The 27,209-nt window shown below is 32.3% G+C and overlaps 1 protein-coding gene across 3 annotated transcripts in view; it reads left to right on the top strand.

Moving 5' to 3' along the window:
• Positions 1-4,588: 4,588 nt before the first annotated feature.
• LOC126718905 (protein PLANT CADMIUM RESISTANCE 7-like) overlaps positions 4,589-27,209 on the top strand; it is a 61,223-nt gene continuing 38,602 nt past the window's right edge. Inside the window, exons 1-4 of one of the 3 annotated variants that reach the window (XM_050421298.1) lie at positions 4,589-4,717; positions 5,086-5,157; positions 5,501-5,728; positions 12,433-12,763. In XM_050421298.1, coding sequence (XP_050277255.1) covers positions 4,642-4,717; positions 5,086-5,157; positions 5,501-5,728; positions 12,433-12,512 — 456 coding nt within the window. In that variant the 5' untranslated portion in view covers positions 4,589-4,641 and the 3' untranslated portion in view covers positions 12,513-12,763. Of the gene's footprint in view, positions 4,718-4,864; positions 4,967-5,085; positions 5,158-5,500; positions 5,729-12,432; positions 12,764-27,209 lie in introns of those variants that run through there. The other 2 variants (XM_050421301.1, XM_050421299.1) reach the window with 2 other exon arrangements.

Here is a 27,209-nt window from a genome sequence, read left to right as displayed (position 1 = left end):
CCTGCTTCGGATTTTGGCTGAAGGAGGAGAAGGCTTCTCCCCCACCTTGTGAAAGGGGAGAGTTGTCTTGAGTCTCCATCTCCCTTACCCTGACCGCGCCATCTTGAGTCTCGGAGAGGCCCAGTGCTTCTGGAGAGGGTGTGGTCCCTTCACCCCCACTTTTGCCTCAGACATATCACTCTCTAGGGCTTAAATTGCACTGGTAATGAAAACTTTGAGCGCAGCTGGAGGTTTAGGAATTTGAAAAGACTGAAGGGACTGTACGTAAAGGAAGTGACCTTCTACCTTGCTTCTTATACAGAAGGCAAGTCTGGTGGCATTTAATCTGTACAGATTTCCAAGAAAAGCTACAAACAAGATAATTCCCACTCAACTCCCAACGCCGTCTACAACCGTTGGATGGGCGTTGCCTCGTAAAGGGAACTTATTAAAAACACGCCTCATACACTGAAACGGTAGAGGCGCAACGTGAGTAAAACTAAGGGAATATCTCATGACCGGGAGCGTTTCCTAGGCAAACGAAAAGACACCGATATTAATGAAGGACAAAACTGGGCAAGCCATAATATAGGCTTGACATCACCAAAACCCTCCTCCCCGACCAAGAGGTCGGGCAGCAGGATTTTGAGGGGCTATTGTGGGGCCAGAGAATTTGTGACCCTGGCCCACTTTACATTAGGGCCCAAGACCCTAGCCGAGGAGGAATATAGCCGAGGACATACAATGAAAGTCCAAATAGCCTTGAGACATAGCCGAGGATGATTCTGTCCTCGGCATCCCCAAGGCACTCCTAAAAGAAAGGGCAAGAACGGTATAGGAACAGTTTTGGGAAAAACCGAACACATCCACATTGATGGAGAAAGGACTCCTGGACAATATGGCGACAAAGGACAAAGGAAAGGCTGCCATTTCTGCAATTAAATACTCTGCGCTAGACAGAGCAATACTTTTCAGCTTTTACAACCACCCCCAACCACTTTGGGTATGGGCTAATGGGACAAGTATCAGTTCTGGGAAGTTGAACCTACACGTGGACGTTGGAGGAAGAGTAAAGGCTAATATAAAAAGAGAAGTAAGCAATCCAAAAAAAGGGGCTGAGAAAAAAGGCCAAGAACCAGAGCCTCCCAGGCTATGCCAAGAAGAAAGACTTCTCGAGCGAACACGGTTCATTTCTGTATGAGTACCATGATTAACCACCGTCCGATGACCAAGGCCTAGCCTTCCAAGCCCACGCTCTACAAATTATATTGTTTGGGCCCTTAACGTGCGAACCCAATATCATTTTGGGTCGTTACAAGTTGAGTCCTTACAACTAACATCACATTTTTACTTATAATAACTATTTAGAAAATGTTGAAGCTATATCAACAGTTTGTAAAAATATTGTAAAATAGTTTATGTCTATAGCATTACTCATAAAAAAAATAGTTAAGAGTAAAAGACATAAATTATTAGATTATAGTATTTTAAGTAATAATAATTAAGTTCACTTGGCAATAATAATTAATACGTTTATTGTATTAAAGAAATATTAAATAAACTTATAGTTTATCTTTTATTGACCGCTGCACAAAAATCCTGAAGCCGCTATGGTCTTTAATATTATTTTTCCAGTTTATGGTAATGAAATTTTCATTTTCCATTAAAAAAAATGCCTGCATCTATGTCTTGAATTAAGGTACAGATAGTACTTTTCTTCCTTTCACGTATCTTTAACACCATGCCGGCTGTCTCCACTCCATGCCATCCCTACTTGTAAATGAATGATATTTTTTTCCGGTTTATGGCAATGAAATTAAAAAAGATGCCTGCATCTGTGTCTTGAATTAAGGTCTAGACAGTACTTTTCTTTCTTTCACATATCTTTAACACCATGCGGGCTGTCTTCCTTTCACAGTACTTTTCATTCATTTACAAGTAGGGATGGCATGGAGTGCCCCTCCCGGCCTTTTTAGACAAGTTTATTTTAGCATGGCTATAGCCATATAGGCTTTGATCATCTATATGTAAGACGGTAAGAATTAAAGAAAAAATCTAGGACCACATCTTATAATGTTTTTACTTTAATGTGATAGAATGTGAGTGGTGGAGAGAAAATAGTAGATTGTTGTTTTATTTGGGTTTTTGGTTCCAGTGGAATTTTGACGGGCAGTGAGCAGTGGTGGGGTGGTGGTGACTGGGTTGTTGAGAGAGGGACATAGAGGCAGGGACAGAAATGAGATAGAGGAGGATAAAGAATTTGTTTATTATTTTATTGTATAAATTATATTATTTTAATATGTTGTATTATAAAATAAAAGTTGAGATATTAAGTGTATTATAAAATGATATGGTATTATAAATAAAGTAGGTTTTGAGATAGTAAAATAAAATAGTTTGAAAATATGGAATGTAAATACTTAGAGCAAAAAACTACTTTATCAATTATATCATACAATTTTACAATATTCTCAGCATCTCAAATTTTATTTTACAATACAACACATTAAAATAATATTTATACACAATAAAATAATGTATCTCAAAACCCAAATAAAAACAAAAATCCAAAACCCAAAAACTTGGTGTGAGAGAGAGGAATTGATAAAGTAAGTGAATAAAATATTAGTTTTTTTATTTATTTTTTTTTATAGAATTAAGCTACTGTACAATTCTACCTTTAGAATTATACTGTAGTACTATTGCAAATTTTTTTATAATAGTTAATTTTTACAAATCCAAATGTGTGGGGAAGTTTTGAGCTTTTATGTTAATTTTTTTAACATATGACATATGTCATTCCCACGTAAATGCTAATACATCAGCACCTTTCTTTTCTCTTTTTTTCCTCAGCATGTCCAACACGCCTAAGCCAACCAATCCCAATAACTCATGCTGACTGACGTCCGTACATAATGAAGAAAAGTTAAGAAACGTGAAAGAGCATGTCACATGTCTATTACAAAAGGGCTAGACCCATGGTGCAATGCACCTAACAGATATATATATTTAGACATGGCAAAACGGGCGGGTTAGGTCGGGTCAATCGGGTCACGGGTCAAACGGGTCACGGGTCAAAAGCGGGTCATTTTAAGCGGGTTGAAATCGGGTTCGGGTCAATCGGGTCGGGTTGAGTCGGGTTGACCCGTATTTTTCACATGAAATTTTTTATTTTTTATTTATTTATTTTTTTTATAAAGAAAACAATATGTATTTTCCATTTGGATAGTTATGCAACATATTACTTGATGTAAAATGTATTATTTTGAATTCACTACTTATATCAAGAATAAACTCAGTTAAACTTATTAATATTTATTCAATAATTTTAAAATTATACAAATCCTAACATTGCTATCTAAAACAAAACAACACAAAGATAAGTAAAACAAATATACAAGTTTTATTTTTACACAATATCAACATTCCAAAAAAAAAAAAAAATTACAAATGACTTATTGGATAACTCATTTGATAAAGAATAAAAACATATATGAAAGTTACAATTTTAAAAATTAATTTTATAATCTATTATCAATTGTGGTTGACACTCTATTTCAATTTGAGATATACATTAAAGTTTGATTGCTTACTTATTTATACCTAGTCTCTTTTATGAAGATCATATCATTGTTAAGCAGCACACACTCTAGGAAATATCATAATTTATTTTGAAAAGTTGTTTATTTTGAACATAAATTGTTAAAAAATAGATCTAAGCATTCATAATTTATGCTTATTTGATACTTTGGCTTTACTATTTTCACACTTGTGAATGTGTCTCACACATATCTACAATTTTAAATCTGTTTTTAACTTTACTGTAACCAGATTATCTTAGCATGTACTTTGCTATTTGATATCTAAAAATTTTTACTCATTACAGAATGCTCAACCATTTATTTTTCAATTAATTTGCATGCAGTTATGTAAATATATCAATTGTTTCCTTAAAACTCATAATAAACAATTAAACTAATATTATCTTAATTTCACTATTTTTTTTTTTACCCCAAAAAAAAAGTTTTAAAAAAATGGTTCGGGTTCGGGTCGGGTCGGGTTGATCCGCACAAAACACGGGTCGGGTCACGGGTCAACCCGTTTTTTCTTCGGGTCAAAAAAATCGGGTTCAGGTCGGGTATTTTTCGGGTCGGGTCAGAAAATTCTGACTCGTTTTGCCATGTCTATATATATTTATCCTCTCACAAGAGATGGATCCCACATATATAAGACACAGAAAGGGTAAATACGTGACAGATTTTTACCTCTCCATAAAGTAGGTTTTTGATATCTTTTATGGCTAAAAATTTTTTAAAAAAATTGCTAAAAATAATATAGTAAAATTATTTTTAAATATATAAATAGTATCATAATAGACCCAATTTTAAAGTAAAATTTACTGAATTTTGCACTTAAGTCTCGTAAACAGTGTACAAAACCTAACCAAAAAACACAGACAGGCACGTTTGCTCTTTTCAGTTCAATAGAAACATCCACTTAATTTCCTCCAAAAACGAAAGTCACGTGGCCGATGACTTGTCTGCCAGTGAATAAAAAAACCATATCCAATCTCTTTATAAACAGAACTGATCAAACGGGTAGAGGCATAAAGAGCTCTGAATTTGCCATCCTCGTCCTGATACATCTTTCCATCTCTAAAATATGTCCGCTCCACAGCTTCCAACCATGGGAAAGTGGTCCACCGGAATATGTGGTTGCTTTGAAGACTGCTCCAATTGTAAAGGAATCCTCTGTTGTTTTATTTTATTTTATTTTATTTTTTAAATCCCAAACTTTATAATATGATCTTGTTTGAACTTATAATTGAGCAACATGCATAAATTACAAATTTCAATATTGAAGTGTTTCATATAACTCTATTTTTAGTTGATGGTAAAATTAACTGTGATTTTTTGGTTAAAATACTAACAGATGGGTGAAAATCTTTGCTTGTATTTTGTTTAGAATACAATGGGTGGCCTTTGGGGTAGTGGAATCTATTCAGAGTGTTGTTTTACAAGTTCAAATGCTTTCAACATCTTTTTAACAAATTCTATTGTCTTTTTTTTTTTTTTTTTTTTTTTTTTTTTTTTTTTTTTTTCAAAGGCTGGGTTACCTGCGTGTGTCCCTGCCTCACCTTTGCCAGCAATGCTGAGATAGTGGACGAGGGACGAACATGTAAGCAAATTCTACTCATTGTTTTGTGACATATATACATGGGATTATGCCATTATGGGAAAATTGTATCACACACATAGCATACACACACAAAACAAGAGAAAACGTAACTTGAAGCCACGAATTCAAAGTTCAAAGTCATGACTTGTGAGTGTGTATTTTGTGTGAGAAATAAATGGGGCTTTTATATATATGTGTGTGTACACACATGTATACGCTATCTCATCAACAAAGAACAATTGTGATTTAAGTTAAAAAGTTTCAGTCTCATGGAGTCATGGTCATGGGGGTGATTCTATATGCTTATAAATTTTGTTTATTGTCTGCTATTTTTTGCATGCAGCTGCTTTTACCGCAGGCCGAAACTATTTGGTGCTTCTCACTTTTCTGCCGGTTTTGGGCGCAACTTTATACGGATGCACGTACCGAACCAAACTGAGACGCCACTTTGAGTTGCCAGAACAGCCGTGCGGGCCCTGCGGTGATTGCTATGTCCATCACCTATGCTGTTTTTGCGCTCTTTGCCAAGAGCACCGCGAGCTCAAAAACCGTCATATGGATCCAGCAGGAGGTAAAATAGTTCGTGAATTTAACATTTTCCTAGCCACTATACTACATATTGGACAATAAATTTACATGCACAACTGAACTACAAGCTGCTGTACTTAACAACAATAATTGATAAATAAATAATCTTCAAAATATTAATTAAATAATCATATATCACATAAATTAGAATTTTTCATAAAATTATAAAACAGTTAAGAGATATTATGTCGATAATGCTTTAAAGTTATCTCATAACATGAAAATAATTTACTGTCAATTTATAAATTTTTAGATGGTAGAATTGAGACATGGACCATGTCATTATCTAAAGACAATTCACGCCGTTTATGAGATTTTTAGTGTAATAGATATTAATAATATCATGCATACCAACCAAACCATCTTGTTGATTTTCCTTACAAACATACATAACTTATAGGATAGGAAGCTTCTCGAAATAATAATTTCTTTTTATCCAGAAATATAATATATGAAAAACATATATATTCTCAAAAGAAGTGAAAAATTATAAAACAAAGGTTTTTGAAAATAGCTACTGCGTGCAAGGGTCAAGTGGAAACTTTATGCTTTTCACACTTGCTATATCTATATCAAAAAACTCGGTCATAGAATATTATCCACCGGTCTCTCTCTCTCTCTCTCTCTCTCTCTATATATATATATATATATATATATAGTAAAGGGTACTTGCCAATTAAAAATCAGATGACTCGTTAGCAATAAAGTTCCCTTTTATTGCTTTAACCAATTAAATCTATGGTTGTGTTTTTGACACTTGCTATATCTATAACAAAAAAGTCGGTCATAAAATATTACACACTAGTCTAAATTTTCTTTATATAAAAAGAGCCAATGACTCTAAGTGCACCGCTTTTGGTTTAATCAAACTTTTGTCTTTTGTATAACAAGCCAAAAGGTGAATTTGGGTGAGAAAGAAAAATTTTTAATGTTAAAAGTTAAAAAATGTTATGACTCTAGCTACACTACTTTTTGTTTATTCAAACTTTTGTCTTTTGTACACTGGCAGCTTTACATGTTACTCAGGGTGGTCACATGACCGCCCTGAATTGATTTTTTTTTTTTTTTTTAATACCTTACAATTTTTGAATTTTAAATTAATATGAGTTGTTGACCGTCCTTAAAAAAATCTTGACCACCCTAAATAAAAATTTGAGTCCATTAAAAATAAAATTTGATCTCTCCAAAATTTTGGTCCATTGAAGGTTGAACTAAAGAATTTCAAAAAATACAATTTTTAAAACATTTTTACAGCAGTTTCATAAATAAATTTTAAGTGGTAAGTTATTACTGATTGTTATTGGTGGACAAAAAAGTGATTTATGTGGTAAGTTCAAATTAGAAATAGTAAAAACTATTCATCTAGGATTTGTTGTAAAAGTATCGTGAAAATATTGAGAACATAACACTTCTAAAAAATTGCCCAAACAAATACAATTTAGCCCAAAAGCCCAAATCAAATGTTTGAGTGTGTGTTTGGCTCCAAATTAAAAAGTCAGCTTATTTTACTAATTTTTGCTGCTATTCATAGGTCTCATTGCAGTTTTTGGTACTATTTATAAGTCCCACTGTACTATTTCAGCTAACTTTTACATTTTTCTACAGTACTTTCAGTAAAAAAAAATTTCAGTTTCAGCAAAATAAGTAGATCTCAAACAGATCTTAAGTTGTTCCTTAACGAACACTTAGTTCCCAAGCAAACACTTAGAGGGCGTTTGGATAAGGCATTTGCGTCTCAGCGTCTGCGTTTTCCCTTTTTTCTTTTTTCTTTTTTTCACGCATTTTTGAGCTTTTTGAGTGCTGCGGTTACTGTTCGTGTACTGTTCAATGAACAGTAACCGCAAATTTTGACTTTTCCAATTTGTTCCAGTCAATTACAGCACATCGTGTACTATTCACGGACCCACAAATTTCACTTTTCAGCAACTTTTTCATTAAAAATGGGTCCCACGATACTATTTACACATTTAAAAATTATTTTGCTACAGTGTTTTTCAGTTTTCAGTTTCAGTTTTCAGTTTTCAGCTGTATCCAAACGGACCCTTAGTATCTTTCAACAAAGTAACACTTTTAATATCTATGCAGAGTATAATAATTGAAAGAAGGAAAATGTTTTAAGAATCCCTGTTGTTCAAATAATGCTAATAAGTTGTTGACAATGTATCAATAATTGTAGTACAAAGGACTTGCAATCAGTATCACATCTAGCGCTTCTCAAAAAAAAAAAAAGTATCACATCTGGTGACCGCACAATTATTTTATTTGTTTTGGGAAGTGAATCTATGAGGTTTTTAATACTTTTATATCAAAAATTTTAATACAAATTGAAAAAATAATAATAAAATTGTTGTTTCAAGAGAACAAACTTCGTCCACGCTTGAACCATGTATTATGGATGGATGTGCTTTGTGCCTTGTGCCAAAATAAAATCAAGTGATAAAGTCCAATTAATTTCATCATCGAACCATGTATTATGGATGGATGTGCTTTGTGCCTTGTGCTAAAATAAAATCAAGTGATAAAGTCCAATTAATTTCATTATCTATCCCAACCACCCACTGACTTTACCATTACCGATCAATTTTACATTGAAAATATTTATAATGCTACTGTTTCTAGTCTTGTTGACTTGCTTGCTCTCCTATTTGCGAGGGAAGAGATTTCATCTAAGTGTGTGTCTGGCTCCAAATTTAAAAGTCAATTTATTTTATTATTCAACTTATTTTTACTACTATTTATGAGTCTCATTACACTTTTTGGTACTATTCATAGGTTCCACTATACTATTTCAACTAATTTTTCTCTTTATCTACAGTACTTTTAGTAAAAAAATTTCAGTTTCAATAAAATAAACAGATCCCAAATAGACCCTAATTGTGATTTTTAAATTATGTTCTCAAAAGACACACCTTTTCAAATGGCTAGTCTATTAGTGTTTATTTGAGTCTTTAGTTGAATTTGTTGGATTTATGTGATATATTTTGTACATACGCATATGTACTGAATACTTTATTGAATATGATTAATATAACAGTTGAATGCCTAAATTGAATATATTGAATGAACTTATGGTTTATCCTTTATTATTTTGCACCATGAATAAATTTCTTATAAAGAAATCACTTGTATTGCAAGATTAATATTCTAAGCAAAACTTTATTGACTTTAATTATTTTCTTTCAAATCATAGGCTATGAGAAAATGTCTCATTTTTTCATCCTAAAGATCAGGTTGAAATAAGAAGAGCATATTTACAAAGAGGTTTTTGTCAACTTCTTGGCCATGATTTCCCTAAGAAAGAAATTAATGGAGCATTGTGTTGATTTAATACTAATTAGTTTAAAGAATACAAAAATTGGTTGGAATAGATCATAAAAAAAGATGTTGTATTTTGTTTATATTGTTACTTATTAGGCAAGATGTTCGTAATTAGATAGGATATCAGTAATTTAATAATTGTTTGGTTATATACATTCAAAATGATGCAGTTGATAGAATTGATAACGAAACTATCATACATCAATTTCAAAATATGAAAACTCATAAAATAAAATTTTAAAGATTTATGTATTTGCGCTTTTTTGTGATATCTATATATTCAAATTTTATTTTATTAAATTTTGTTTAATTTAAGTTTTTTAATGACCACCTTGAGAAAAATTCCTGGAGCCGCCACTGCTTTTGTATAACAAGCCAAAAGGTGAGTTTGGGTGAGAAAGAAATTTTTTTAATGTTAAATGTTAAAAAATGTTATGTCTACAATATTTTTACAATAAATCTTAAGTGACAAGTTATTATTGCTAATTTTAGTGGGGAAAAAATCTCAATGGTGAATTCAAATTAGAATCATTAATAATTTACCGCCAATAATTTGTTGTAAAAATATTACAAAAATATTTAATTATGTAACTTTAACTACCAAATGCACCTTTAAAACCAACGGAGTAGAAGCAAAAAATTGGTTTTGTCAATTGGTGAGCAAAACTCAGTGTTTTGTATTTTGCCTCTTTTTTTTTCTTTTAAATATTTATATGAGTTGGCATGGTATTGTTATACTGACACAAGAAATTTCACAATATTTTCATAATTATTAAGGTGTCAATTTCTTATAAGATGAAATAAAATAATAAAATATGATACTTTAACCAACCACAACCGAAAATAAATGTTTTGTGAAAATGTTGTAACACTTATTATTATCACAATATTTTCACAATTTTTAAGAACTCAATTTCTAATAGATCAAATGAAAAAAATGCTAAGTCCACAACATTTTTGCATTAATTTCACAATAAATTATAGGTGTTAAATTACTATTGATGGATAAAAAAGTGTTTTCAATCGTGGGTCCATCTTAAAACCAGTAACAACTTGTCATCTAGAATTTGTTATGAAAATATTATGGAGATAAAATTTCTATAAAATAAATAATAAAATATTAGATTGAAACTTACCATGGCTGAAAATAAAGGTATTGTGAAAATATTGTGATATTTTGTTGTGTTCCTAAACTTCTTTTTTGATTTAGTCAAATTTGGTGAGCTAAAATTCACTGTTTCTTACACAATTTTCTTTTGTTGTTTTTTGTTTATTTTTTTTAATGCACAGTTTAAAGTGGTTGTCCCAATTAATAACTAATAACAATTCACCATTTAGGATGTGTTGTGAAAATGTTATAGACGTAGCATTATTCGAAAATAAAATAATAAAATATCATACCAGGGCCCACGATATCTAAAATAAAGATATTATGAAAATATCGTGACATTTATTATGTTCCTAACTTTTTTTTTTTGGTTTAATCAATTTGTTGAGCCAAAATTCATAGTTTTATGGACAATTTTCTTAGGTTGACTTTCTTTTTTGGTTTAACACATTGTTTAAAGTAAAAAAACGCATAGTTTTACCCAAAAAAAAAAAAGAAATGGGAAAGTACTTTCCCCTTTTATGTTTGGGGTAGTTTCATTCCCCCCCCCCCCACCTAAATTTTAAAGTTAAATAATTTCCTCATTTATATTTTATAAACAAGCATATAGTCTCTGCTATTACTCTCTTAGTTAAACCCTAACAAAATCTTATGATTCGTATAATATTTCATTGTGAAACATCTAAAATGCCTTACTAAATTTTAATGTCCCAAAAAATTTTCTTTATGTATTTTGAGTTTTATGTGTCAGTCATACTTAGAATGTAAAAATGGTGATGTATGGTATTCTATTTGCTACCTAGAGAACACTAATTTATTAGAGGTTTAAATCTTCTAGATTTATAATTTTATCTAATAGAAACTTCAATGACATTTTTTTTTGGTTATCTTGTTCTTCTTTTATTTGTTTTCTTTCTTAAAAATGTGTTCATTAAAGATTAAGTAAGCTAAATATCGTAGTTAGGCTCATAAAATAAGATGATACAGAAGGAAGTATGAATAATAAGGACTTGGTTTAGGTCCAATGCATCTAGTGCACTGGTTAGATGGTGACACGTGTTCAAAAGTGGACACATGTCATCATCTCAACAGGTCCAGTACCACTGGACACTAGACCTAAACCTAACCCGAATAATAAAATATTCATTGCAAATGGTTGTAAGTATTTAATTTGATGAAGAGTTTCAATTATACTATATGTCATCATTTATTGCGAAAATTTAAATATCGTGACAATGTTTTATCAAAACTTAGTTATTTATTGTTAGAAGATGAAAACATTTGTTATCATTCTTAGTAGAATTTTTTTCGTGAGTAGATACTGCTTTTAGTAAAGAGTTAGAGTAATGCTACAGACACAAACTATTTTACAACATTTTTACAAACTGCTGATGTGGCTTTAGTAATTTTCAAATAATCACTAATAAACATAAATGTGATGTAAGTGATGGACCCATATTAGAACTAATAAGAATTTGCTGTATCAATAATTTGTAAAAATGTTATAAAATAGTTTGTGGTTGTAGACTTATTCTTTAGTAAATAGAGAGTCATATCCTAAATAACTATTCTAAATTTAAGTACATAATTTTATACTACTTCAAAAAAAAAAAAAACGTGTAGCCCTAACTAGTGTGTATATAATAATAATAATAATAATAATAATAATAAAGGGTAATTGCCAATTAAAAATCAGATGAATCGTTAGCAATAAAGTTTCCTTTTATTGCTTTTACCAATTAAATCTATTGTAAGTAGATAGGCATTTTACCAACGTTAAACCTTTGGAAAAAAGGTTTGGCAAAGTAAATGATTTAATAAGGAAAATATTCAATTATTTTTAAAGGCTCCAAAGTATGGAAAATTTTACTAATCAATATGCATTGATTTAGCCAACTCATAATAGGAAAGACATCAAAGGAAAAAAAAACTAATTTCTATTAAATCACTTAAATTAGTATTTAACAAAATACAGTCCATAAACTATTTTATAACATTTTTAAAACTTATTGATGTGGCAAATTCATACTAGTTCTCATCGGGGTCCACCATTAATATTATCTTTTCACTTATCAATAATCACACAACACATCAACAGTTTGTAAAAAAGTTTGTGTTTGTAGCATTACTTAACAAAAATATTTTAATCTTTATAAAAATATTCCAACATAAGCTTTTAATAATAATCAAACATGATCTATTATTCATTATTTATAATCTCTTTTGTGTTTTTGTTCTTTTGATGGGTGTCATATATAAAGGTTGGAGAAAAGCCTATGAAACGATAATGAACCCAAACGGAGCAGCTCCAATTCCTGAACCGGGCATGGCTCGTAATTAGGGCTTTCATGCATGGCAGTTTGTTCTGCAATCATGATTCATCCCACTTGTGTTAAGTTTGTTATTAGCATGTTCCTTTGATTTTTCTCTTATGTTCCTCAACGCTTAGTGCGTTTTCTCTCTCTCTCCACAATTTCCTTTGGTGCAAAACATCTTCTGTTTGGTGTTTGGGTTTGTGGTTTTGTACACTCTAAAATAATTGGAATGACTGGTGGTGTGTTAATTTAATTGAGTTTTCTTTCTTTTTTGGTTTTGTCAAATCTGATTTTTTAAACCATATATGCTTCTAACTTGAAGACATTTCATCTTATTATATGTGAGATTAAGTTTGGAACTGAATATCTTCAGCTTTCATTTAGTAAATGAATTGTTGTTTAAGTTTAATGATGTATGAATTTGAGTTGAAAGTTAACAAACACAATTTTCTTCACAATTTTTTAAAATGACATTGAAAAAAAAAAAAAAAAAAAGTGTTGGAAGCTCTTTGAGCACTGGGCTATTTTCTTAGATATGTGTTGCCTTCTAGTCTCATACACACCTACATAGAAGAATCTTTAGAGTGGTTTCAAGATACTTGTTAGGAGTTTTGAATTCAAAACTACATGTATCCCATGAGGCCTTGTGAACAACTAGACAGCTAGACTAACCCTTTAGGGTTGTTAAGATAACAAGTTGTGATTGAAGTAATATTATTTTCACATAGACCTTTGTTGAGGACATTTTTGCGACAAGGGCCAAAAATACAAGATTAGCCCAAATCTCCCCTTGGGTTCTTTAGAAACTTTTATTTGTGGAGAATCAAGCTTAAAATTAATGAACAAAAGGCTAATGATGCTTTAACAAGAGAGAAATCAAAATGTCATAACTAAAATACAAGAAAATGTAGAAAAAGGGCACAAATCCGAAACATCAACCCATAGTCAGTGAGAAAAAAAAATTTTGAGTAAGGTTGTGAGGAAGAAAGGGAAGGTTCCCCTATACCTATATTTCCATCCCTAAATTTCATAATTGTGAGAATGTTAGCTAGCTGAATGGGCTTTTGCTCTAAGGATAGAACGTGGATTTGTTGGTTTTTGAGCTGAAGGGAGAGTTTTATATTGAGCTTGGGGTGCTGCTAATAACTGGTTTTTTGGTAGTAGAAGAGGTTTTTATCCCCCATGACACTAATTTGGTGTCTTGGCTTGGGTTGCTTTTGTTTAGGGAAGAGTTTGACATGCTTTTAACATAATTTAGGAAATAAAAGGGGTTTGCTCTAATTGGCTACCTTTGGTGAATCATTTCAGATTATTGGAATACTCACCTAAGTGAGGGCTAGCAACTGGAGTTGGTCAATGAGAGTCAACTATGTTTTAAAGGCAAAAATGGTTTAGGATAGAAACTTTGGGCCACAAGCAGTCAGAGCATAAAAGCTCTTTTGGGGTGAAAATTTTAGGTACAAGACTCCCTCCATGAGCCTAAAGTGCTACTAGTGTCCCATGCCCACTTGGTAACACGTATGGGTTGGCTCATGCAAAAAGTCTAAAAGAAACCAACCCCATACTTTCCAAACCACGCTTCCTCAATTTCCCCAAATATGTCGCATGGACTTGGGTCATGCTTAAAAGAATAAAATAAAATATAATACATAAATGAAACCCACAAGAAAGTCGGCTTGTGAAAATGTGTCACAAAAATGGGCATCAACAACCTTTAAACGACACCACTTTTATTATACATTAATCACAAATATGTCACTACCTCAAAAAAAATATTCCACTGGGTTCAAAAAATGTTTCAGAAAGATATTTCAAAAGGGGGCCATATTGAGTGATTGGACTCTAGGCCCATATTAGGTGAATGGAGTAACATTTTCCTTAGGTTATAGAGCTGAGACCCAAAGAGATTTCAATCAAGTGCCATTTGGGTTCGGTTTTGACTAAGAATGGCCCAACTTCAGAAGAATTAGAAAAATGATTGAGAGGTATCAATTTATACAAGGTATGTGGTCCGAGGATCCAAGCATAGTTAAGGTTTTGTTTAACGCTTAAATAGATGTCAGGGAGTATTAATTTACCCAAAACATGTGGTCCGAGGAGCCAGGCATGGCTAAAGTCTGTTTAATACTCAAAAAAGTAGCTTTGAAGCATCAATTTACCCAAGGTATGTGGTTCAGGGAACCAAGCATGACCTAGGTTCTATTTGACACTTGGATAAAAGTCAGGAAGTGTTAATTTATCCAAAGCACGTGGTCCGATAATCCAAGTATAGCTAAGATTCTGTTTAACACTTAGAAAAGTAACTTTGATGTATCAATTTACCCAAGGTATGTGGTTCAGGGAACCAGACACGACCAAGGTTTTATTTAACACTTGGATAGAAGTCAGGAAGTATTAATTTACCTAAAACATATGGTCCGAGGATACAGGAATAGCTAAGGTTCTGTTTACCACTTAGAAAAGTAACCTAAAGCATTAACTTACCCAAGGTATATGGTTCAGGGAACCAAGTATGACCAAGGTTCTGTTTGACACTTGGATAGATGTCAAGAAGTGTTAGTTTACTCAAAGCATGTGGTTCGAGGATCCAGGCATAACTAAGGTTTTATTTAACACTTAGAAAGATAATTTAACATATCAATTTACCCAAGGTATGTGGTCCAAAGAGTCAGGCATGACCAAGGTTCTGTTTGATACTCAGAAAGATGTCATTAAGTATTAATTTACTCAAAGTATGTGGTCCAAGGAACCAGGCATAGTTAAGGTTCTATTTAATACTCAAAAAAGTAACTTAACATATCAATTTACTAAAGGTATGTGGTCCGAGAATCTAGGTATGACCAAGATTCTGTTTGATACTCAGAAAGATGTCATTAAGTATAAATTTATCTAAAGTATGTGGTATGAGGAATCAGGCATAGCTAAGGTTCTGTTTAATACTCAGAAAAGTAACTTAGCATATCAATTTACCCAAGGTATGTGGTTCGAGGATCCAGGCATGACCAAAGTGCTATTTTGATACTCAGAAAGATGTCATTAAGTATTAATTTACCCAAAGTATGTGGTTCGAGGAACTAGGCATAGCTAAGGTTCTATTTAATACTCAGAAAAGTAACTTAACATGTCAATTTACTCAAAGCATGTGGTCCGATGATCTAAGCATAACCAAGGCTCTATTAGATACTTAGAGTAACAATAATATGGAGCTCAACAGATAATCTAATAAATGAGAATGTGACAAGAAAGACTTTCATTAATAATAATACATTTTTAGGTTATTTACATTTTAGGGACGTAGTACAACATTCTCATCTAGGTCTTCAAGGTGATACGCACCTATTCCAGCCACCGAAGTAATGCGCACCTATTCCAGCCATCGAAGTGATGCGATATGGCCCTTCCCAGTTGGGCCCTAACTTTCCCCATGCTGGGTTCTTTGCAGTACTCAAATGCTTTCTTAACACCAAGTCTCCAGGCGCCAGTGGTCTTAGCTTTACGTTGGAATTATACCCTTATTTGAGCTTGTGTTGAAAATAAGCTAACTGGACCATGGCATTTTCTCTTCGCTCTTTAATTAAGTCTAGGCTATTTTCTAACAACTCATCATTGTTGCTCGAAGTGAAAGAACTCGTCTTCAATTTTGGGAATCCAGTCTCTAGAGGAATAACAGCCTTGGCTCCATAAGTCATTGAAATGGGGGTCTCCCCAGTGGACCTACGAGGTGTAGTCCGGTATGTCCATAGGACATGTGGCAACTCTTCTACCCATTTTCCCTTTGCATCGTTCAGCCTCTTCTTAAGTCCACTCACTATGACCTTATTGACAGCTTCAGCCTGTCCATTCCCGTGGGGATATGCTGGGGTGGAGTATCTATTCGTTATGCAGAGGTCACGACAATATCTCCTGAAAGCTTTGCTATCAAACTGAAGTTCGTTGTTCGAGATAAAGGTGCGAGGGATTCCAAATCGAGTGACAATATTTTTCCAAACGAATCTCTTAGCATCCACGTCCCTGATATTCGCCAATGGTTCAACTTCAACCCATTTGGTGAAGTAGTTTGTGCCTACCAATAAATATCTTTTATTCCCTGCTGCCCTGGGGAAAGGACCTACGATGTCCAAGCCCTATTGGGCAAATGGCCAAGGGTTGTGATAGAGGATTAAGGACACCTCCTGGCTCGTGAATTTTTGGTGCAAATCTTTGACATTGGTTACACTTATTTACATACTTTTGTGCTTCCCTCTGCATATTTGGCCACCAATAGCCTTGAGTGAGTGCCCTGTGGGACAAAGATCTGTCCCCTGTGTGGCTTCCACAAATTCTTTCATGTAATTCTTCCAAGAGTAGCTCAACCGCTTCAAGGTGTATGCATAGTAGATATGGGCCAGAAAAAGATCTCTTATACAATTTTTGGTTCTCGGACAACCAAAACCGAGGAACCTTTCTTCATACCTTGTCAAACTCTGGTTTCTCCTCGGATAGGACATCCTCCTTAAGGAATAGTAATATGAGGTCCATCCAGCTAGGTCCCATCCTAATCTGATGAATGTGGGCCACATTTCTCCCTATTTCAATAGGCTCACAAGTCTTCCACTAGAATCACCTGAGGTAAACTTTGTGCTGAGGAAGTTGCCAACGTGGCTAGAGAGTCAGAATGTGTATTTCTACTTCTAGGGATTTGTGATAAGTTAAAAGATTCAAATCTTGATTGTAAATGTCTAACTTGACTCAAGCACTCCTGCATTCTAAGATCTCTGGCCTCTGACTCTTCTTGGACCTGGCCTACAACCAGCCTTAAATCAGAGAATATTTCCACTGCTTTCCACCCATCTTTTGAACCATGGTCATCCCGGCCAACAGAGCTTCATACTCAGCCTCATTATTTGTGGCCGAGAAGCCCAATCTCAAGGATTTCTCAATTATGATCCTCTCTGGAGATATCAAAACTAGCCCCACTCCAGATCCTCTGTGGTTCGCAGCACCATCAACATTCAATATTCTTTTATGATTTATAATTTAGGTATTTATTTGAATATTGACGCAATTTGTTAATATGTTGTAACTTAAAAGATTCAATCATTATAATTATAATTTTTTGTTAGCACTTAATTGACACCTCAAACTACACATTAACAAAATGACTTAAATCCAAATGATATATAATTTTTAGGGGTATAGATCTACATTTTGAAACTTTAGGGGACAAATCAAAATTAATTTAAAACTTTAAAGGTGTAAATTGTAATTTAGGCTTTATCTTTGAGCATTGAACTATTCTTTTAGGTGTGTGTAATCTTCTAGTCTCATACACACCTATATGGAGGAATCTCTAGAGTAATGTATGTTACATAATCTCTTTTATAAGGAGAACTAGGGTTTGAATTATCCTCTCTCAAGTCTCATTTTATCTAACAATTGAAGTATAGAAATTAAATACTTTATTAAGGAAAGAAATCAACTAATAGAATATATTTCATTATACATGAATGTTCTAAAATGTATCTCTTAATTTGGATAGATTTATTTGGAAAAAATTATGTGCAACAAAATGATGTAAATTATTTTCATTTCAATTTTTTTGAAATTTTCATAATATTGTTCTCTAAATGAAATAACTCTTCTTTGTGTTGACATTTTTAAAATATGTCCAATTTTTTTATTTCATTATTGCATCTTCTGATTATATATTTTCCTAATAAGTCAACTTCAATATTCTTTTATGATTTATAATTTAGGTATTTATTTGAATATTGATTCAATTTATTAATATACTGTAAGTTACAAGATTCAATCATTATAATTTTTTGTTGGCACTTAATTGACAATTTAACATCTCAAACAACACATTGACGAAATAACTTAAAATCCAAATTATATGTAGTAATTATTAGGGGTGCAGATCTACATTTTGAAACTTTAGAGGACAAATCAAAATTATTCAAAACTTTAAAGGTGTAAATTGTAATTTAGGCTTTATTTTCTAGCATTGAACTATTCTCTTAGGTGTGCGTAATCTTCCAATCTCATACACACCTATATGAAGGAATCTTTAGGGTGGTTTCAAGGTGTTGATTAAGAGTTTTGAATTCAGAACCTCATGAATCTCACAAGACCTTGTAAACAACTAAACTAACCCCTTGGGTGTTGTTAAATGTTAAGATGTCAAGTTGTGATTGGAGTAACATGACTTTCACTTGAGTTCTCTATTAATACAACTTTTATTATATATCAATCACAAATATATCACAACATAGCTTGCAAAAATATGTTTCACTTGAAACTTTAATTTCTAAAAGAGATTTAAAAAGTGGGGGAATATTGAGTGATTGGACTCCTAGAGGCCCATATTAGGTGAATGGAGAAACACCTTCTTTAGGTTGTAGAGCTGAGACCGAAAGAGATTTCAATCAAGTGCCATTTGGGCTCGGTTTTGACTAAGGACTGCCCAATTTCACTATTTCAGGAGTACTTTAGGTATCGGCGTCTTTTTAATGACTTTTCTTAAAGCCCAATACCGCAACGTTGTCATAGCTATGCTTTCCTCTTATACATTCGGACAATCAGACATAAGGAACTCAAATTTGTGTACATTTATTAAATTGGGCAAAACTTAGATACCGTACTTTTGGGTACTATTTCTTAGGTACCCCTTTTAAAATTCTGCCACCTGTCCAACCATTTAAGTTTGCAAACGGCGTTAAGTTGGTCATTCGTATTTTTCTTTTTTACTTTTCTTGTTCTGTTGAAACCCAATCTGCCATGAAAAAAACAAGAAAAACCTTAAATCTCTCTCTCTCTCCAGAGAAAAAGAAAAGTTTTGCTACAAGAAATCCTCTATGGACGATTCCACCTGTTCAAATGTCACCCATTCAATCAGCTTTGAGAACCCTAACCCCACTATCTTCCTCTTCCTCTTCGTCTTCATTTTCGCAACTAAAGCGGTAGCACAGAGCTGTCAAGAACTAACACGCGAAGGTGAAGCAGCAGCACGGAGCAACAACACAGAGTGTCTCTTAAACTTGAATTAACACACGGAGCTGTTAAGAACAATCTATTCAGATCAGCTCATACCCAGTAGATCTAAGTCGAATTTTGCGCTTTTAGACTTGGTTTAGTTGAAGGCCGGGTTGATTTGGATTTGGAATTCGTGAATTGGGTTTGTGGGATTTATGATTTTTTTTTTTTAAAGAAAAAAGAGAGAATTTTGTATTATAAATAGAAAAGAAGTATACAATGGGACCCTGGACTTAGCAACAACGTCCAACCTAAAAAAGATGAAACCATAAAACAGTGGTCTTACAAGAACAGAATAAACAAAATGCAGACTAAAAATTTTGGGTTTTTTTTTTTTTTTGGATATGTAGGTTTTGGATGCTCTAGCATTGTAGGATGATTTGTATCTCAATATTATAGATTAGGTGTGAGAAATTGGGGTTTGGAGTTTTCTGGAATTTTGAATGGCTTTCACAGGAGAAGAGAAGAAGAAGAAGAAGAAGAGGAAGATACGGTTGGTTAACGCCGTTTACAAACTTAAGTGACTGGACACGTGGCAGAATTTTAAAAGGGGTACCTAAGGAACAGTACCTAAGGTACTGTATCTAAGTTTTACCCTATTAAATTTGGCAATGTCTATTACACATAGCCTGTTACACAACGTACACACATTTTAGTTTTTGAATTGAAATTGTAATTTAAAATCATAATTTCAGTTCAAAAATTAAATTGTGTATATGATGTATACAACAAGGTGGGTGAATTAAAAATTACCATTAGAATTTATGTTAAAATATAATTTACTTTCTTTAACTTTAGTGACATCATTCGTTTTTTTGTTTTCAAAACAATGTTAAAACAGTATTTATAAAATTGGGATAGAAAAAAATGTGTGTTTGATACCATTTTACTAGGACATGTTTTTTTATAAACAGAAAACACAATTTTTGTTTGGGACCATGTCTCAGTTTTAAGGATTAAAAGTGAATTTTTTCTAACAAGTAAAGTTATTAAAGTGTTTACCAAAAAAAAAAAGTTATTAAAGAAAAAGTGAAATCTCTCTATTTCTTCACGATCGTGAAGAAATAGAGAGATTTCACAACATCCGTCTCTTTTTCTCATCTCCATGTTGCTAAACCCACTTTTCTACCAATTTAACAATCCACAGTTCACAAACAACATTCTAACATAGAAAACATACCCACACAGTTTATAGGTCTACTCCAAAGATATATATACAAAACACACATCTACAACAAAACCTGCTTCGAAATTAACCCCAAATCTGAAAATATTCAATTAACCATTACTTACCCAAAATAATTTAGTACCACAACTCTAATGTGACAAATTATGAGTGATGGAGAAAAAAATATTGAGTCTATATGAAAATGACAGACAACTAATCACAGTTTGCCACATAAAATAATTATAGAAAAGTTGTGTGGTAATTGTTGTGATCCTAAAATCAGATCTCACTTACATAAAACTTTCAAAATCCCAAGTCTTAACAGCAAAGCAAAATACCCACAAACCCTCTGCCTTTTCCACCCATGAGGCCATGACCTCAAGGTTCTTAGGGGTAATCATAGAGCTTGATTGCACAAAGTATGGGTAATGCTAGACAAAACATTTTTCACAAGCTGAAATAGCGCAAAAAAAAGGTGTATTTGTGCACATGAAAGACGTTTATACTTTATAATTCTGCTAAAAAAGACGTTTATTGTATACGGCTTAAGGAAATTTATAACCGAAGGTTTTAAATAAGAAGATAGTTTGAAGACATTTTTTTATAACTATAACACATTGACACATGGATAGTTATTGTTATTCTTTTTTTTTTTTTTTTTAGAAACAAACTCACAAAAGACAGAGAGAATATGGTTTTAACACAAAACAAAATTATTGAATTCCAAAAACAAAAACACCATTTTTATTTAACAAAATGACGAGGATGACGCTAGAAGAATTAAGAATACAAAGTGAAACAGATTTTGAATGAGAGAATTACATGGTCTTGTCATTTTGGAAAGGACAAAACTGGAAAACAGGTGGGATTGGGCAAACTGGATTCTAATATGGTTATATGGGGGAAAAATTGAACTTTGATGGAGAGAGGTTACGTTCAGGTACAACATGTAGGCATCTATCTCACTTAAGCATTAGTGTCATGATCATCATCTCATTGAAGCCATTGATAAAAAAACCAAACAAAAAAGGCAATGTTCTTGTTATTAACCTCCAAACATCACTCAATGCAGACAAAAATATGAATCTTGATCACAAGTAAATTCAAAACAAAGAGACTAACTTCGAGTTTGAAACAAGAAAAGGGAATAAAAACACCCTCAAGCACCTGATATGTCTAAATCTATTTGAGCACCTTAACCGAAGCTCCTTTAGAGTGAGCCGGCTTTAAAGGCTCTCCCATTTGGGTTGCACATATGATGTAGCTTCTTGGGCCTTCACAATAAATAATTGCGTAAGTTTTAATTTTAACCATGGGCTTTTTGAATAGAATGGAATGAAGTAGTTTGCAATTGGTTTTAACCATTTGTCTTTTAAAATGGAATGGAATGAAGTAATTTGTAATAGGCTTTGCTAATAGTGAGGTAAAATGAGGTAGACAATGACATTTTGGGCTTTTGGCTTAATGATATAATAATGGGGGTTTTGGCCCAATTCCGTAGTGAAGTATTAAATAATTGTAGATGTCCAAAATGATTTGTAGGTGGTATTTTCGTGTTTTTGGTGATTGGGTAAGTGAAACCCAATGAGATTAAGACATGTGGTATGTTGAAAAAATTGTCTACAGATGTTTAACGGAAAAATATAGAGAGACATGTAGAGATATTTGTATGGTTTTTATTAATCTAGAGAATATATATGATAGTGTTCCTAGAGGGGTTATGTGGTAAGTTTTGGAAGAGAAATGAGTTCTTTTAGAAGTAGAGTTAATACCAAATTAGAAATTTGTGTGATTCCTTTAACCTATTAACTATTAAGTTAAAATAAATTTTTTATTAGATTAAGACTTGGTTTCTATGGTAGTTGTTGCTGCTGCTTACTTCTTGACTTATAATCCTAGTGTCATGACCAGTGCTAATTGCTAAAGAGTTTTTTTTTTTTTTTTTTTTAAAGAATCAAAATAAAGAGTTTTAATTTAGCAATTTAACCGGGTAGAAGAATGCAAAACATAAATGTGTGCCAATAATGTAGTGATGTGTTGGCAACAACAACACTCTACTAACTTTTAAGCGCTTTATCTCTTTATTGGGTTTAGTTAATGTAGGGTACACATTAACCATCTATTTTAAGAAATATTTTATGAAAAATTGAAAAAATTATCAAATCAGTTAGTTACTTTTTCATTTTTCCATAAAAAAAATCTTAAAATGGTTTAATAACATATACCATGCATATGTTAGTAAATCCCCTCTTTATTTTATACTAAATTAGAAATTTGTGTGATTCCTTTAACCTATTAACTATTAAGTTAAAAGAAATTTTTTATTAGATTAAGACTTGGTTTCTGTGGTAGTTGTTGTTGCCGCTTAATTCTTGACTTATAACCCTAGTGTCATGACCAATGCTAATTGCTAAAAAGTTTTTTTTTTTTTTTTTAAAGAATCAAAATAAAGAGTTTTAATTTAGAAATTTAACCGAATAGAAGAACCCAAAACATAAATGGGTACCAATAATGTAGTGATGTGTTGGCAAGAGAAGGCACTCTACTAGCTTTTAAGTGCATTATCTTTTTATTGGGTCTAGTTAATGTAGGGTACACATTAACCATCTATTTTAGGAAATATTTTATGAAAAATTGAAAAAATTGTCATAAAATAGTTTACTATCATATGCAGCATAGGTTAGTAAATCCCCTCTTTATTTTATATTTTATGTTTTCCATTTTGAAGGGAATCACACTATTTCTTAAGTGTGTGTTGGTCTGCAGCTGCTTCATCTAGTATTTTCAACTCTCTCTTTCACCATGTGAGTGTATGTTTATGATAAATTATCGTGCATGTGGTTTCAGTGTTTTGATAATTTTTTTGAGTTTCTAGCCTTTGACAATCTCTTGCTAAGTGTGTTTACTGTTGTTTGTACTTTGTAATGTTTTTCTGTTTGGTAACGTTATTTGAAGAACAATTTTCGTTATTTAAACAACACAACACGTATTTACACAATACTTTTTCACTGATACATATTTTTACAACACTTAAATAACATTACTAGAATAATATTATAGTCTTTTTTTTTTTTTTTTTTTTTTTTTTTGAGTTTTGAGTTTTTGTCTTTTGCGACCGAATTTGACTTGTGACCGTGGGAGTGGTTGTTGGCTATGTGGGTGGGCCAGTTAACGGTAAAAGTATTAAAAAATTAAAGAATTGTAAACTTAAAAATTAAAGAATTGCAAACTAATAAAAAAAATGCCTGCATCTATGTATTGAATTAAGGTACGGAGAGTACTTTTCTTCCTTTCACATATCTTTAACACCATGCCGGCTGTCTCCACTCCATGCCATCCCTACTTGTAAATGAATGAAGAGTTATAGTTTATCTTTTGTTGACCCACAAAAATCTTGGAGCCGCCAAGGTCTTTATGTAGCATTTTCTTTTTCGGTTTATGGCAATGAAATTAAAAAAGATGCCTGCATCTGTGTCTTGAATTAAGGTCCAGACAGTACTTTTCTTTCTTTCACATCTCTTTTACACCATGCGGCTGTCTTCCTTTCACAGTACTCTTCATTCATTTACAAGTAGGGATGGCATGGAGTGCCCCTCCCGGCCTTTTTAGACAAGTTTATTTTAGCATGGCTATAGCCATATAGGCTTTGATCATCTATACGTAAGACGGTAAGAATTAAAGAGAAAGTCTAGTACCACAACTTATTTCATAACTTTTGTACCTTAATGTGGCAGAATGTGAGGAATGGAGAAAAAAAATGGAAGATTGTTGTTTTGTGTATTAAAAGTTTAGGTGATATTGTTTTTAAATTAGTGTTTGGTTTGCTTGTTGGGTTTTAGTTTGTTTTGTAAGTTGCTGCTCTCTCAGTTAGCGGTGTGAATTCGGTTGTGTTTGTTATCTTTTATTTCAATAAACCCTTTGTTTATGCTCCAAAAAAAAAAAAAAAAAAAAAAAAAGAAAAAGAAGAAGAAGAAGAAGAAGAAGAAGAAGAGAGAGGTAGGTTCATTTATAGGTGATAGACAACCATTCATAATCTATCATGTTAGAATTGTGACAAAATAATTGTGAAAAAGTGTGTGGTCCTACAATGGTTGTGAAGTTTAGAGTTGTTTACATATTAACTATGCAATTTTTTTGGAGTTTAATTTTGATTTAATTAGGAGTCTTGATTTAGAAAGGATTTGGGTTTTATTTGTTGCGTTATTACACATTTGTTAAATTTTTTTTTTTTTTGGGGGTTTATATTTTAGAGGAGCTATGGGCTGAAGAAATGGGCCAAATTCTTTTTTTTTTTGCGTTTTTTTTTTTTTTTGAACAAACTTAAGATTTGAGGACTGAAACATGTCTATATTTTTTGCTAAAATTCTAGGAGGGGCCAGTAAGTAAGTTATTCTTAACTTTTACTACTGCTCTTAAGGGAGATTTTGAAAAGCTATCAATTTACAATTTTTACAAATGTACTGTACACATTTGTTTAATATATAATATAAATCTTATATTGTTAGTACAATGTAAACTAAAAATATTCCTAAAAAAAAATTATTTATATATATATATATATAAATGTACTCGATTCCAAATCATTCTCCATTTCATACATGGAAGAATGAATTCAAGTATGTGATATTGTACGCATTTGTTTAATTTACAATATAAATCTTACATTGTTAATACAATATAAACTAAGAATTTTTCTCAAAATAAATATCATATATATATATATATATAAAAATGTATTCGATTCCAAATCATTCTCCGGTTCATTTTCAAGTATAACGGAGAGAATTCACTATACATTTAAGATTTTATTTCTTAAATCTAAAAAAAATACATGAGATCACGCATGGAAGAATGGATTCAAGTATGCATCAATGATTTATTTGATTATTTGATCTTTGGAGGATGGTCTTAGAACCCACGAAGAAAATTGAGCTGATAATGGTTGATTGCTACTTTCTAGCTATCTCCATTATTTGACTTATCTCTACCTAAACATCCTCGAATCGAATGAGTTGGATTGAACAGGTCAAAGGGGTTCGTTGCATCTTGGAAATAGTTCGGCACCTACCAAAAAATTTTAGAGAGCCTTCATGCTGTCAATGGAAAAGGATAGGTCTAGCATAGTGCATGCGCTACCTAATACATGAGGCAAGACTACTCTTCACTTGGTTTAAATCATATCATACTAAAAGAGACAATAGCCAAGCGGCTCACCTACTTGCATGACATGCCAAGAACTTGGAGTTTCCAAACTATTGGATAGAAGATAGTCTCAGGTTTTAAAGTTCCAATTAGCTATGGACATTCATCATCTTCACAATTCATGCTAATTTTTTTTACTGTTTTTTTCTATGTTTTGTTGTACTTAGTTTTTGGATAATGAAATCTTATGACTTTCCTTAAAAAATGAATATCATAGAGATCAGTCCATTGTTAGTTTTTATGTTTTTTCCCTTTAAAATCTAACAATAATTGCATTTAGCTATTTACAATTCCAATATTTAGTTAGTTTCTCAAGTGGACTCCATCCAAACAAAACACACACTTTTACCAAAACCTAATAAATCCCTAGTCCCCAAGTGCCTTTCTTTTTATTTTTTCTAAGAATACAAATTGTTTTCAATTGTAAAATGCAATGTGTGTTGCTCGAATTTGTGTGTGTTTCTTTTTCATTCTTAGTCTTCAAATTTCATTTATTTATTTCTCTCATCATCATTTTTTTTCACAAAATTTTATATTTTTCTCATATCATGAATTTGTTTTCCTCATAGTATTATTTTTTTCCCCTCATTATCATCATAGTTATAGATATATTTCAATAATAAAATATAGTTATTAGTTATGAGTTATGACTAACGTAAAAATAGATAGGGTTCGGCCCCCCAAGTGAAAAATCCTAGCTACGCTCTATATATTGTTGGGAAAAATTCTATATAAGTGAGAATAAATTTCAGCAAGCACAGCGGAAATACAGCCACACAAGAACACAAATATTTACGTGTAAACTCTCTCTTTGAAGGGAAAAACCATGGGACAAACTTCAAATAATTTCACTATATTAAATAGAGATTACAACACTTAGAAATACAACTTGAGCAAAGAAAAAACTCTCATTTTCTTTTCACTTACTGCTCTCTTTCTCACTGTGTATCTCTCACAATTTTCTCTTACTCTCTATATTTTTCTCTTCTCTTTTACTTGCTCTCACTCATGTAGTTCTCCAAGACTGCATTGTCCTCAATCTCACTCATTGGGACTTCTCTTCTTGCTCACTGGCCGAATGGCCTTTCCTTTTATTTCTTCATCTTTTCCTTCTTTTCTTCCTTTCACACTCTTGACATCAAATCACAATAAATGCAATTCACTTGCCTTCAGCCAATTTTTTTTTCTTCGGCTCTCCTTTAGGCTGAATAGCCTTAAAGCATTCACACCTGCAATGCTATATGCCATATGTAGATATGTTTTACCATCAAGACACTAATTGCCCGTTTGGATCTGGGCGTCTGCATTTTTCAAGCGCACGATTTTTTTTTTTTCCAAC

Source organism: Quercus robur, chromosome 3 (assembly GCF_932294415.1).
Source record: "Quercus robur chromosome 3, dhQueRobu3.1, whole genome shotgun sequence".
NCBI lineage: Eukaryota > Viridiplantae > Streptophyta > Magnoliopsida > Fagales > Fagaceae > Quercus > Quercus robur.
Note: the sequence above shows the minus strand (reverse complement) of the source record. Positions and strands in the feature narration are given on the sequence as shown.